The sequence below is a fragment of the Cheilinus undulatus genome, linkage group 7, assembly GCF_018320785.1.
Source record: "Cheilinus undulatus linkage group 7, ASM1832078v1, whole genome shotgun sequence".
NCBI classification, from domain to species: Eukaryota; Metazoa; Chordata; class Actinopteri; order Labriformes; family Labridae; genus Cheilinus; species Cheilinus undulatus.
Genome location: NC_054871.1, coordinates 47723363 through 47736430, shown reverse-complemented (window position 1 = coordinate 47736430; position 13068 = coordinate 47723363). Strand labels below are relative to the sequence as shown.

Here is a 13068-nt window from a genome sequence, read left to right as displayed (position 1 = left end):
AATCCACTGACAGATGTAAAGGGTGACCAATACCTCTAATTTATGAAAAAGTAAAATAATTAAAATCATGAAAATTGGAGATATGAGGTTTTAGCCCTACAGCACTGATATTGAAACATGGCAAAGGATAAGACAATATTTCTTTTATTGATGTAGTTCAATGTGTGTGAGTTTAAGCAGTTTTAAATGAACTGTTTAAAAAAATAGATACCAGGCCAAAGGCTAACTCAGTAAAAGATTGTTTCCTGCAGGAACTATTAGCAGCTATTTGATGCCATATTACATTAAAATTAGCTATCTGGATTATTGTGTGCTTAAATGGTCTACATTTCAGAAGGAAGTGAGTGTTTTATATATATATATATATATATATATATATATATATATATATATATATATATACATATATATACACACACACACACACACACAAATAGATATATATATAGATATATATAGATATATATCTATATATATATACACTGCCTGGCAAAAAAAAAAGCCACCAAAAAAAGGTCACACACTCTAATATTTTGTTGGACCGCCTTTAGCTTTGATTACAGCACACATTCGCTGTGGCATTGTTTCAATAAGCTTCTGCAATGTCTCAAGATTTATTTCCATCCAGTGTTGCATTAATTTCAATATTGATGATGGGAGAGTCTGACCACTGCACAAAGCCTTCTCCAGCACATCCCAAAGATTCTCAATGGGGTTAAGGGTTAAGACTCTGTGGTGGCCAATCCATGTGTGAAAATGATGTCTCATGCTCCCTGAACCACCATTCACAATTTGAGCCCGATGAATCCTGGCATTGTAATCTTGGAATATGCCCATGCCATTAGGGAAGAAAAAATCCATCAATGGAATAACCTGGTCATTCAGTATATTCAGGTAGTCAGCTGATCTCATTCTTTGCGCACATAATGTTGCTGAACCTAGACCTGACCAACTGCAGCAACCCCAGATCATAGCACTGCCCCCACAGGCTTGTACAGTAGGCACAAGGCATGATGGGTACATCACTTCACCTGCCTCTCTTCTTACCCTGATGCGCCCATCACTCTGGAACAGGGTAAATCTGGACTCATCAGACCACATGACCTTCCATTCCTCCAGAGTCCAATCTTTATGCTCCATAGCAAACTGAATTGCATCATTGCATCAGCTGGGGTTAAATAACTTGTTGCCAGCTAAAAGATGAGCTAAAAGAAAATCGCCCATTCAGTAATTATCCAATAGGAGGCTCGTACATATTTGCTTAGTTAAATCCAGGTGGCGACTTTTTTTTGGCCAGGCAGTGTATATATATATATATATATATATATATATATATATATATATATATATATCTGTCTATCTGTGTGTGCATAGGTGAAACAAATAAAGCTGCAAAACATAAAATAACTGAAGCTAAATTAGTATTGACGATAAATGACCAATAAGAGTAGCATCTGTAGTAATAGTGCTAGTAATAATAATAACAATAATAGTAAAAAAAAAAACTAATAATAATAGTAAGAGAAATGATAATAGTAATAGAGATAAAAAAAATATTTTAAATAAATTATATAAATAAAAATCTTAAGAAATTCAGATTCAAACAATAAATGTTAGAAGATAACTAATTTAATTAGGATTTTACTGAAAAATGTATTGCTGTTTTACTAGGGATCAAATGAAAAATGTACTCTATTGCAGACTTCTGTTAAACTTCTTTACTAATAATAAATATTTAACCCACCTTACCCCCCTGTCTCCAGTGACTGGTGCTGGGCAGGGCACCAAAATAGCTAGGGCCAGCTATTTTTGTTGCTATGGTATCAAACAGGTTTCAGTACAAGCTGATTTTTATTTATATAATAAAAAAAATCATCAGTCTGGTATTTTGACAACCATTTACAAAAAAAGATCATTTCAGATGAAAAATATCAAGATATGTTTTTCGTTCGTAAGGTCCAGCCCTTGTGTGTTGTTGGTTTGAAATAATTTGGACTCATGCTCAAGCTTTATTTTAGCATGTTTGGTTTTACTTTAATGCACTTTGTTCTGTCTGTGCTTCCATCACGCATTGCATGCAGCTGTGTTCTCTGAGTTTAAAAAGCAAAAAGGAGAGAAAATACATTGAAGGTTATTTTGTTATAGATCTCAAAGGCAACTGGCTGCTGCTGCTGCACTGGTTCTATAACAGGATAATCCCTCAGTAGATCTGGATGAGCCACTTCTGTGATCGCTGACGTGCAGCAGAGTGAGTTTAGCAGGATAAATGCTGGTTGTGCAGCTGTGCCCGAGGCCTGTCATTATCTGTGTGATGTGTCATCAGACCATGATACTCCACAGATGTTCCCTCTGCCTTGGCTGGGCTGCACTGACGACAGATTGATGGAGCTGGTGGGGAGGAGGAGTGGTTCATCTGTGTGGAGCACATTTGGAAATAGAGAGAAAGTAGGTAGTTAGGGCGACAATGAGGACAGGTTAATGTGTGCTTAAAGATCTGATGGAGGGCAAACAAGGTTTATTGATCGCTTTCTGCACGCTCTAAAATATGCTTGCCTCTTCCGCATGATCAAACCAGGTATAATCTCTTGCTAAGTCTTTTTCCTCTTCTTTCTCTTGTTTGTAGGAATACAAAGTTTCCAGCTTCGAGCAGCGACTGATCAGTGAGATTGAATTCCGTCTGGAGCGTTCTCCAGTGGAGGAATCAGACGACGATGTTCAGCACGATGAAGACTCTGCCACCCATGGGGTGGTGCCATCCTTTGACCAGAAGCTCAAACACTACAAAGTCTTTGAGGGAATGCCAGTCACCTTCTCCTGCAAAGTTCATGGAGACCCCAAACCAAAGGTGGGAGGTTATGAATACTGCTCATAGAATGTCACCACCCTGGATGATTAGACATTGATGTAGTTTGGTAAATACTATGAGAGAGGCATTTCTGGAGGCCTAGGGAGTTTCTGATGTGTGAAATTAATGACGGAGGGTGCAGATATTATACATATGCTCTGTGTTGTGATAAGGGAGGTCTTTTACAGGAACACACACCGGACTGGGCCGACTGCATGGTTCTGTCCTCATTAATGACGTGCTGATGACAGGCTGCAGAATGAACTGATGAAATGAGAGAAAAACAGAGAGATGGAGGTGAAAGAAGGAACATGCACAGCAGTAAATCAATTTAAACATGTTTTGTAAAATATTCAGAACAATGTCAGATGCATATAGGAAGTCCCTGACAGTTTGCAATTGTCCAGTCTCTTTGTTTGCAGTCATTGCACCATATTTTCAGCAGCAAAATAAGGGGTACAAGCCCAAAGTGAGGGAGGTTTTATTGGGTTTTAGAGAAAGCCCCCTTCCGGCCAAAGGTCTAGATCTGAAGTCTTGACTATTTTCTCTCAATCTTCCAGTTGACTGTACCTAATTAGGGTGAAAGTTCTAGAGTGGCCATGTCAATGCCCAGACCCTAATCCAATTGGGAATTTGTGGCTGGACTTGAGAAGGGCTGTTCACAACCTATTGCAACCTGACAGAGCTTGAGCAGATTTGCAGAGAAGAAAGGAGTAAAATTGCAGTGTCCAGGTGTCCAAGCCTGATTGAGACCTATCCACACAGACTCAGTGCTGTGACTGCAGCAAAGGTGACTCTACTAAATACTGACTCAAAGGGGGTGAATATTTATGCTGTCACTTATTTTACATTACATATGTTTTATTTCAATAATATTCCTGTTTGTCTTAGGACCAAGGTCAGCTTGTTATTGCAAGTAGGTTTTCATGTGTTCTTTCTCACCTTGTTACACAGGTGTACTGGTTTAAAGATGGCAAGCAGATCTCCAAGAGGAGTGAACACTACAGGATCAGCCGTGACGCTGATGGAACTTGCTCCCTGCACACCGCTGCAGCCTCGCTGGATGATGACGGCAACTACACAATCATGGCAGGCAACCCCGAGGTGAGCAGACGGGTGCAGAGCTCTGGAGAAAAATTTGAAAAAGGAAAAGATAAAAAAACTAAGTGTGCATGTCTGACAGAGCCTATTAGCAAGAAAATAATGAGCATGGAGATAAAGTCTCCAGCCTGAAGAGGAAGAGGGCGTTGAACGAGACAGGAAATCACTAAAGCCCTTATGAGTGTCAAAAGTTCATGTGCTACAGGCTTTCTCTCAGCCTTCTCAGCTCCAGCACTCACATTGTATTTCCTCTCCCAGTCTGACTTCTGCTTGTGGTGTGCTGGAGTGTCAACACCTCATAAGCTGCTTCTCTTCATGTCTCTCCTCTTCTCACTCACAGGGCAGAGTGAGCTGCACTGGCAGGATGATGGTCCAGGCTGTGAACCAGCGAGGCCGAAGCCAACGCTCCACACCTGGACATATGCGCAGGTGAGGCTTCGCTGGCTGACAGGAGAGAGGAAAGACAAACAAAACATGCTGGTTATTTTAATTACAACGTGGAGCTGCAGGCTGGCTCACACATGTGCAACAGGCTCTGCACCATCTGCACAACTTCTGTAGTCACTCACACAGATTTAAAACTGCGTTACTGTGATGTAAAATGTTCAAAGAAGCTGCTATTTACACAAATATTTGCTGTGAGCTGAATGACAGCTCTTTTGTTGAACGTTCTGCTCAGGAGAGAGAGCCGTTAAGAGAGGGAACACCTGTCTGCTAAATCTGTTTTCCCTGCTCTAATCAGCTCGTATATACACTTTGCATTCATCCAGACCCAGGATATTTTTTAGAATGCACAGAGGATCACAGGCTCTCCTCAGAGCCCATTCAAAAACACCTGTAGTCTGTTATCTAGATGAACACTCCCACTGCTCAGAGACGTTTGGGTGAGATAACAATCAGTGTCTCCTGCTGTCTTTCTTCTTCCTCCTTGGCTGAGTGGTAGAAAAGTGGTTATGCCATTAAAATTCAGCACAGAGCCCTGGCCTGCACAGGGTTAAAAGGGATCATAGATAAAGAGAAAACAAGTTCAAAGATTTTGTAGCTGGTTAAAGAAAGAAAAGGGCACAAATGTGCATGAATTGTCTGTACAGTGGGAACATACATTTGGAAAGTTTCCACAAAAAAAGTAAAAAAAAATAAAAAATAAAAAATACCACAAGTCATCAGGCAAATAAATATCTTAAAGCATGAAGATTATTATCAGTTTTTTTTGCAAAGAATGGACAGTGTTATAGGCTGCTCTTGGATATTAAATACATTCTAAAGGCCTTTACTATACATTTTGTCTCATATCACACTGCATCACATCCCATTGCACCGCATTATATCATATTGCAATGCTTGCATCACCTCGTATTGCACTGAATAGTATTGTGTCATATTAAATCTTATGGTTTTGTACTATATCCTATAGTATCATTTCATATGACATGTCATTTTCTGTGGTGTTGTATGATATCATTCATATCTATTGCACAGTAGTGGTAGTTTTGATCAGTCTTAACACAAATTCCAAACATTTAACTAAGTATAGACACCTTAAACAAAGCCAGTAGTCATGTATTGAGTAATGACTGAAAAGGCACAGGCAGAAGCAATCTACTTATTAGATCCTATCCAACATTGTTATCAAATTAAGCTACAGACTTTTAGTAATGCAAAGAAAAATTAACAGATGACTCAATCACACTTGTAAGCTTAAAAAATGCATCTTTAAATCCTAAAAACCAAAATACAATTACGTTTTTAAATCTACGTATGGCATCATTCCACATTTTAACTCCACAACAGAAACATATCTCAACAAGCAAACAACAAGCAATCAAACAAGCAAGCATTTTGTCGTAACACAGGTCATCAAATTTCATAACACAGGAATTCAAAAATTCAGCTTTATTGATAATTGGTATGACATGCTTTTGCAGTTTTATTATTGAATTTTCAGTTGTTTTAAAGGTTGATCTCCTAAATTCCAAACAATAAGATATATATGGGAACAATTAGTAAGTAATAAATTAAATGCAAAGCCTAATAATCAAAATAACAGAATTGCTACTGACTTTGAAATTTTTTCCTTTAAAGTATTCAATATATTGTTTTCATGTTAGCTTATGATTAATCGCTACCCTGAGAAATTTGGTCTCACAAACTTTTTCAGTGCTAACATCACAAATTTCTAATTTAATATTATCATCAATTTCCCTTTAAGTCCCAAAAACCATAAATTTAGTTTTCTTAATATTTAGAGATAATTTATTGGCATCAAACCAAATTTTGAAATTTTTTCAACTTGCTTTCTATACTGCACAAAAGATCCTTGAAGTTTTAAATGGGATAATATTATTTTTTTTATGATCCAAAAATATTACATACATTTAAAGGAATCAGTGAAACTGCAGGTTTATTAATAAAAGGAAGGAACAGATTCAGACCTATCGATTTTCTCGGAATCCACCCGTATAGTATCGTTTCACCCTTGTATTGTATTGTAATGTATTTATGGTAAAGTATCGTATTGTTTGACATCAGATCTTACTGTATCATGTTGTGCTTGACATTGTAAGCTTGGTATAATATAATTTCATATTGCATTATTTTGTATTTAATGCAGACTATTTCATGTTCCAGACTAAATAAGTTAAGTCAAGGCTGAATCTCATATCATATCAAACATTATGTTGAATGTGTTGTATCAATACAATGTTAAATAAAACCTTTAAAAAAGAAAGAAGGAAAGGTAAAGAGCTCCAAAAATCTATTATAAATCCCAATTACAACTTATTCTTTTTCCCTATCAGACCCAGATCCAGATCCAGAGACAGTGGTGACGAGAACGATAACATCCAGGAGCGTCACTTCCGCCCTCACTTCCTGCAGGCGCCAGGTGACCTCATCGTCCAGGAGGGCCGACTGTGCAGGATGGACTGCAAGGTAGATACTTACCTTTTCACTTTTTTACTTTCCTAATGCAACCTGTGCAGACATAGATGTACAATAAATGTAGTTTAAAAAATACCTTATGGTGACCAGTGCAATTTCCATGAAATGAGGGTTCAGGTTCAAGAATCTACAGTGGGAAAGATTATGGAAGAAATGATTGAACTGATTAAGAGATTAGAATCAATTACAGTTACACAAGTAAAAGTAGCAATTAAACCTTGGAGTTTCCCTTTGGACAGGCCAGAACCAGTTATTCGGGTGTTTGCTGCTGAATTACAGTGACAAAATAGGTAGATGAGAACATGAATAAAGGAGTGTCCTCTGCATAAAGATGGAAACTGCTTTTGTCTAATGACATTTAATCTAGTTTGATTAACATACCTCAGCAACAGTGAACAACAGTGGCAACCTTCATGGTTGTTAAATGAAACCAAAGTAGAAGTACGGCAAGGTGTAGTACAATAGTCAGGGCTTATTGTCAAGTCATAAGCTGTTAAATATATGGAGATGTTTTAAACTATTAAAGAAAATAGTGGCTGAGGCACAGATGGTCAAGTGGTTAGGTCACGCCCCATGAACACAGCCGACCCAGGTTTAAGGCTGACACGTCTTCTCCTGCTTTCTCATTCCTGTTTCCAACTCTATCCACTGTCCTTTGCTCTGAATAAAGGCACAAAAAGGCCAAAAATATATCTTAAAATAACAGAAATACTGGCATTCTCTCTGTCTGGTTCATGAAGAGAAAAAAAGTTTACTTTTTTGTTATTTTGAGACTGGTAAGGGTTTCCACTGCAGTCAGGACTTCAAATGCAGATTTAACTGCAACTCATCTTAACTGGGAGGCAAGAAAAGCCATGTGCGCTTATATTTTGTGCTTTTGTTTGCCTCTGCACATGCATGCTGCTACATAAACAAAGTTATAATATTAGGTGAGTTATCAAAATGAAAGGATATGCTGGAGTGTGTTTTTGTTCTCACAAATAATAATGCTATTTCCACATTTCCTATGTTAAAAGACAACAGGATGTTTTTAGAACTTCTTAGGCATGTATAGGATGAGATCATCGAGAGAATAGATAGACCATTTTCTTTACAGGGGTTACCAAGAATAATATACAGACACAAAATAATAATAATAATAATCATAACTTTATATATATATTACCTTTAAAACAAATGTTTACAAAGTGCTTTAACAGACATAGCAAAAGCAAAAGCTCAGGGATTCACAAGACAAAAAGATTGCAGTAAACCAAACAGAGAAAGTCTTGAAAATCAAACAGAAAGCCAAAACAAACTGAGACACAGATGTCTACAAAATTAGCAGAATTTGAAAGGAAGGGGAAAGACATAGATGATCTTGAAGGAAGTTAAAATAGTAAAAGATAAAAATAACAAGGGAAGGATAGTATGATATTATATAAAAGGAAAAACCATGAACACACATATAAGAAGACGACATGACATCATTAGCACTAAAACAAAAATAAGAAGATTAATAGCAGATAAAAAGAGAACAAACAGTTAAAACCAAAAATAATAATCTGACGATATTAAGATGGCCATGGAAGGAAAAGTCAAGGATAAAAGCAGTGAGAGCAACAAAACAAATAAAAGAATGATTATAAAAATAAGTTAAAGGAAGCGTCACATAAAAGGAATTCTGTAAAAGTGAGATTTATGGAATGATTTAAAAGATGTTACTGAATCTGCAAGCCTTATCTCTTTGGGCAGGTCGTTCCAAAGTCGAGGGGCCCTGACAGCAAAAGCCCACTCTGTTACATTACTTTTACCTACTGGTAGGTTGAGTAAATCTACCCAACACTGCACAAAAATACCTGCATTTGGCTGGGGGCAAGTGCCAGTTCCCCACCCTGGTGCCGACGCTTCAAAGGCTGATTCTTCTGATGTAACTCGTCCATTTTGGTTTGACAAAGGATATCAATGAGGTATAATTAAGGGTGCGGCTGATATTACTGCAAGCCAGCACAGTGTAGATGTTTGTCAGGAGACGTGAGGCCACCTCAGCTCCACCTCTTTGTCTTTAAGCAGACTGAGAGTTACTTTGAGACAATCATACTGGCCACTTGGGATTGTCTTTAAAAGCCCCCAGATGGGTGACATCACTCAGATTTTCTCCTTCTAAAATGCATGTAATCACAGCTGACAATCCTTGCAGGTTTTCTTGATTCAGGAGAGACGAAGAGATGATTTTAGAATTTAATTGAGACATGACTGGAAGGGAAAATGCCCACACCAAAGAGAATATGTTAATCATAGTTATAGAGAAAGCCATTTCAGATCTGCCCTTTAATTCAGTGTCTGTGTAACTTTCAGGGAGGCTCCATGTCTGCTCTGCCAAAGAAAAATTTCCTTTACACGCAATCCAGTTTCTTTAGGGGATAAAAAAATGGTTCATCACTTCCTTCCTCGTGATGTTAACGGCTTTAAGTGAAAATGGAGACTTCAGAGGTGTCATCTTTCAGGGACTAATACCTCCTTCGTCCTCTGTCCTCTATTGTCTTTCCTCCAGCTGGTAGAAACTCTGAAAACTGGTAGACGCAATGAAATAAAACAGTCCTGCAATTAACCAGCTATAAAAAGCCTGCCTTTTTATCCTAGTCAGAAATAAACCGTCCCTTAACTTTAGGATATTTATAGCAGATATTTATTTCCAGATCATTTGTGGTGCTTTGCGATCTTTCCATGCTTAAAATGTCCCGACTTCTAAAAAAGTACAGGCAGCTTCCAGAAATACTTTTCCCTGATTTGTCTACTTTCTGGAAACTATGAATAGGGTTGTTTATCTGCACACATGCATGTCCATGGTGGCACATTTTTCAGGTGGGCAGGGTGGAGCAGGTGTAGGGTTTCTCTGTAAGGAGAGAGGAGTTTTTTTATTGTTTCTCCAAGCAGTTTATTCCCATGACAAAGCACGCAGGCAACCTGGTTTCCCCAGGCAAACACAACACAGGCAGAATACCAAACACCCCTGTTTTTGGACTCCCTGTAGATACACAAAAGCAGCTAATATTCTTGTATGCTCCAACATAAATAAGCATTAAAGGGACTAAAAATACGCTTCCCCCATGAGCTGACCAAAAGAATGAGATCATGGATGAAAGTGGTTGAAAAGAGTTTCAGCTTCAGAGATAGGGTGAGGAGCTTTTACATTCGTAGAGAGTTTGGAGTACAGCCTCCTTTGCATCAAAGTAGCTGGTTTTGCGTGCACACCTCCTGGTAATCTACCTTTCAAGGTCTTCTGGGCATGCCAAACTGAAAGAAGATTTCAGAGTAGACAACCATAAGCTCACTTGAAGGATTTTACATCCTTTCTGGCTTGAGAATACCTCAGGATCCCCCAGAGGGAGTTGGAAAATGTAGCTGGGGAGGGGAAGGTCTGGGTCAACTTGCTCAGTCTGCTGCCGCTGTTACGCAGCCCTTTATGGGTGGGCAGCAGGCTAGATGGATGGACGGACAGCTTATTCTAATTTTGTTGTGTTCTTCAGGTGAGCGGCCTTCCTACCCCTGATCTCATCTGGCAGCTGAATGGACAGACCATCCGCCCAGACTCTGCCCACAAGATGCTGGTGAGGGAGAACGGTGTGCACTCACTGGTCATCGAGCCTGTGACAAGCCGTGATGCAGGCATTTACACCTGCATTGCAAGCAACAGAGCTGGGCAGAACTCCTTCAACCTGGAGCTCATTGTAGCAGGTATGCACAGATTAACAGGTGGGCACAGGATGTTTTACAGCTATGGTTGACAAAGATAAGTTGCATTAATTAACTGATTAATTAAGGTCCTCAATCAAGCCACATTAGTATCTCCCTGCAGCATCAGTGATATAAAATAAGTCCACCACTACTCCTTAATGTCTCATTTCACTTCAAAACTGCACAGACAGCTCAGTGGACAAGTCAGATGTCATCTGTACCCTGTGTTATCAAACATAACCCATCTGTAACTGTCTCCACAGCCAAAGAGATGCACAAAGCCCCTTCGTTTGTGGAGAAGCTGCAGAACACAAGTGTGGCCGAGGGTCATCCTGTTCGACTGGAGTGCCGGGTTGCAGGCGTCCCCTACCCACAGATCTTCTGGAAGAAGGAGAATGAGTCTTTCACTCACAACACAGACAGAATCAGGTAAAAAAAAAACTGGCATTTGTTCAAGATATTCAGCCCCTGGAATAATACCAGAATATTTAGCATCCACTTCCCTTTAATATATGTCAACTTTCTCTCCCAGCATGCACCAGGACAACTGTGGCTACCTGTGTATGATCATTCAGCCTGCTATGAAAGAAGACGCTGGCTGGTACACCGTGTCAGCCAAGAATGACGCAGGCATTGTGTCGAGCACTGCACGTCTTGATGTTCACAGTAAGTTTGGACTCCGAAACACAGAAGTGAAACACTCAGTACGTTTACATGAAGATAGAAGGAATTTAATTATTGCTGAAGTACGACTGAAATTGGACATTTTAAATGCATGTAAGCATGTCAGTCTGAGTGAAATCATACCAAACACAATGTCAGAAAGTCCCACTAACACACCTAGATTATGAAATGCACAAGGTAGTAATGCTTGTCCCTGTTTTCACCTGTCCAGAAGTGACCAGCTTAAAGGGGACATACGGTACCACCACTGTCTGTAGCGTAGCAGAGTCAGACATACTTCTTTTGATAGAATATTCTCTAGCTGCTTGTATACTGATGCAAGGGTAGTAGTCCAGTCGAGTAGATTAATCAAGGGTTAGACCTTTGGCATATGGTGTCACATAATTGGTCCTGCTAGGTCTCGTCCCAGTGTGGAAGGCAAAAGAGACACCCAACGTAAGGTTTACCACTGTGACATACTCTAGCCCCAGACAAATTTTCAAGGCACACCTAGACTAGTCTCAAGGCACACCATTTGAGAACCACTGCTCTAGCCTACTTACAGTGCCTATAAGAATATTCACCTCCTTGCGATGTTTTACCCTTTTATTGATTTTATAAACCAATCATGGTCAACATAATTTGGCTTTTTTGACCCAAAAAATTGCAAAAAACTGTTTAACATCAAAGTGAAAACATACTTCTACAAATTAATGTCAGTTTAACAAAGATAGGGGATCCATGCTCAGTAACTTCTTTGGTCTGATGAGACCAAAATGGAGCTTTTTGGCCATCAGTCAAGACACCAAACACTGCACCACAAACACACCATCCCCACTGTAAAGAATGGTGGTGGCAGCATCATGCTGTGGGGATGCTCCCTCCTCAGCAGTCGGCCCTGGAAGGATTGTACAGTAAGAAGGTAAAATGAATTCAGCAAAATAAAGGAAAAATCTAGAAAACTTTTTTCAGCAAGGCAGTGACCCGAAGCATACAGTGAAAGCTACTCAGAAAAGGTTCAAAGACAACAAGGTGAATGTCCTTGAGTGACTGAGTCAAAGCCCAGACCTCAATTCAATAGAGAATTTGAGGCTGGATTTGAAAAGGGCTGTTCACACCTGATTCCTGTGCAACCTGACAGAGCTTGAGCAGATTTGCAAAGAAGAGGGAAGTAAAATTGTCCAGATGTGCAAGCTTGATTGAGACCTATCTACACAGACTCAGTGCTGTGTTCGCAGCCAAAGGTGACTCTACTAAATACTGACTTGAAGGGGGTGAATGTATCAGCAGTCACTTATTTACCATTACTTATTTTATTTAATTGACATTACTTTCTAGAAAGAAAGTTTTTGTACAAATCAAAATATCTAAAAAGTCAAATTATGTTGATCATGATTGATTTATAAAATCAATAAAAGGGTAAGACATCCATACGGGTAAATTCCTTTTCTAGGCACTGTTTTGCCTGCTGTAATCTTTGTAGTTTATGTTTCATACACAGAAGGCTAAGAAAGCTTGAAATGTAAGTATTAGATGTTGGAAAATTGTTTTATTAAGCGTCAAAAATGGCATTTTCCATAGCAAATGCTCATTTGCAACAGAAGGACCAACACTAGCAAACTCCAGAATAAATGTTACCCTCAATCAGTCCATCCAATTAGGAAAAATAGCACATGTGAAGCCAAGCTGTGTAGCCTAATGGGGATAATTTGACATTTATTGAAACACTGAACAAAGAGGTAGACAATTGACTGTTACATTTGCATCAAGGCACAAAGAAACACTTCCTTCAATGCAACTTC

At 39.0% G+C, this 13068-nt stretch overlaps 1 protein-coding gene across 4 annotated transcripts in view; it reads left to right on the top strand.

Annotated features, from left to right (window-relative positions):
- The window catches only part of palld (palladin, cytoskeletal associated protein), a 143043-nt gene that overhangs the window by 126092 nt on the left and 3883 nt on the right, over window positions 1–13068 (top strand). For all 4 annotated transcript variants that reach the window (XM_041791859.1, XM_041791857.1, XM_041791858.1 and 1 more), the window contains 7 exons: window positions 2624–2845; window positions 3800–3949; window positions 4287–4375; window positions 6745–6877; window positions 10396–10603; window positions 10867–11032; window positions 11136–11269. In XM_041791859.1, coding sequence (XP_041647793.1) covers window positions 2624–2845; window positions 3800–3949; window positions 4287–4375; window positions 6745–6877; window positions 10396–10603; window positions 10867–11032; window positions 11136–11269 — 1102 coding nt within the window. The remainder of the gene's footprint in view (window positions 1–2623; window positions 2846–3799; window positions 3950–4286; window positions 4376–6744; window positions 6878–10395; window positions 10604–10866; window positions 11033–11135; window positions 11270–13068) is intronic.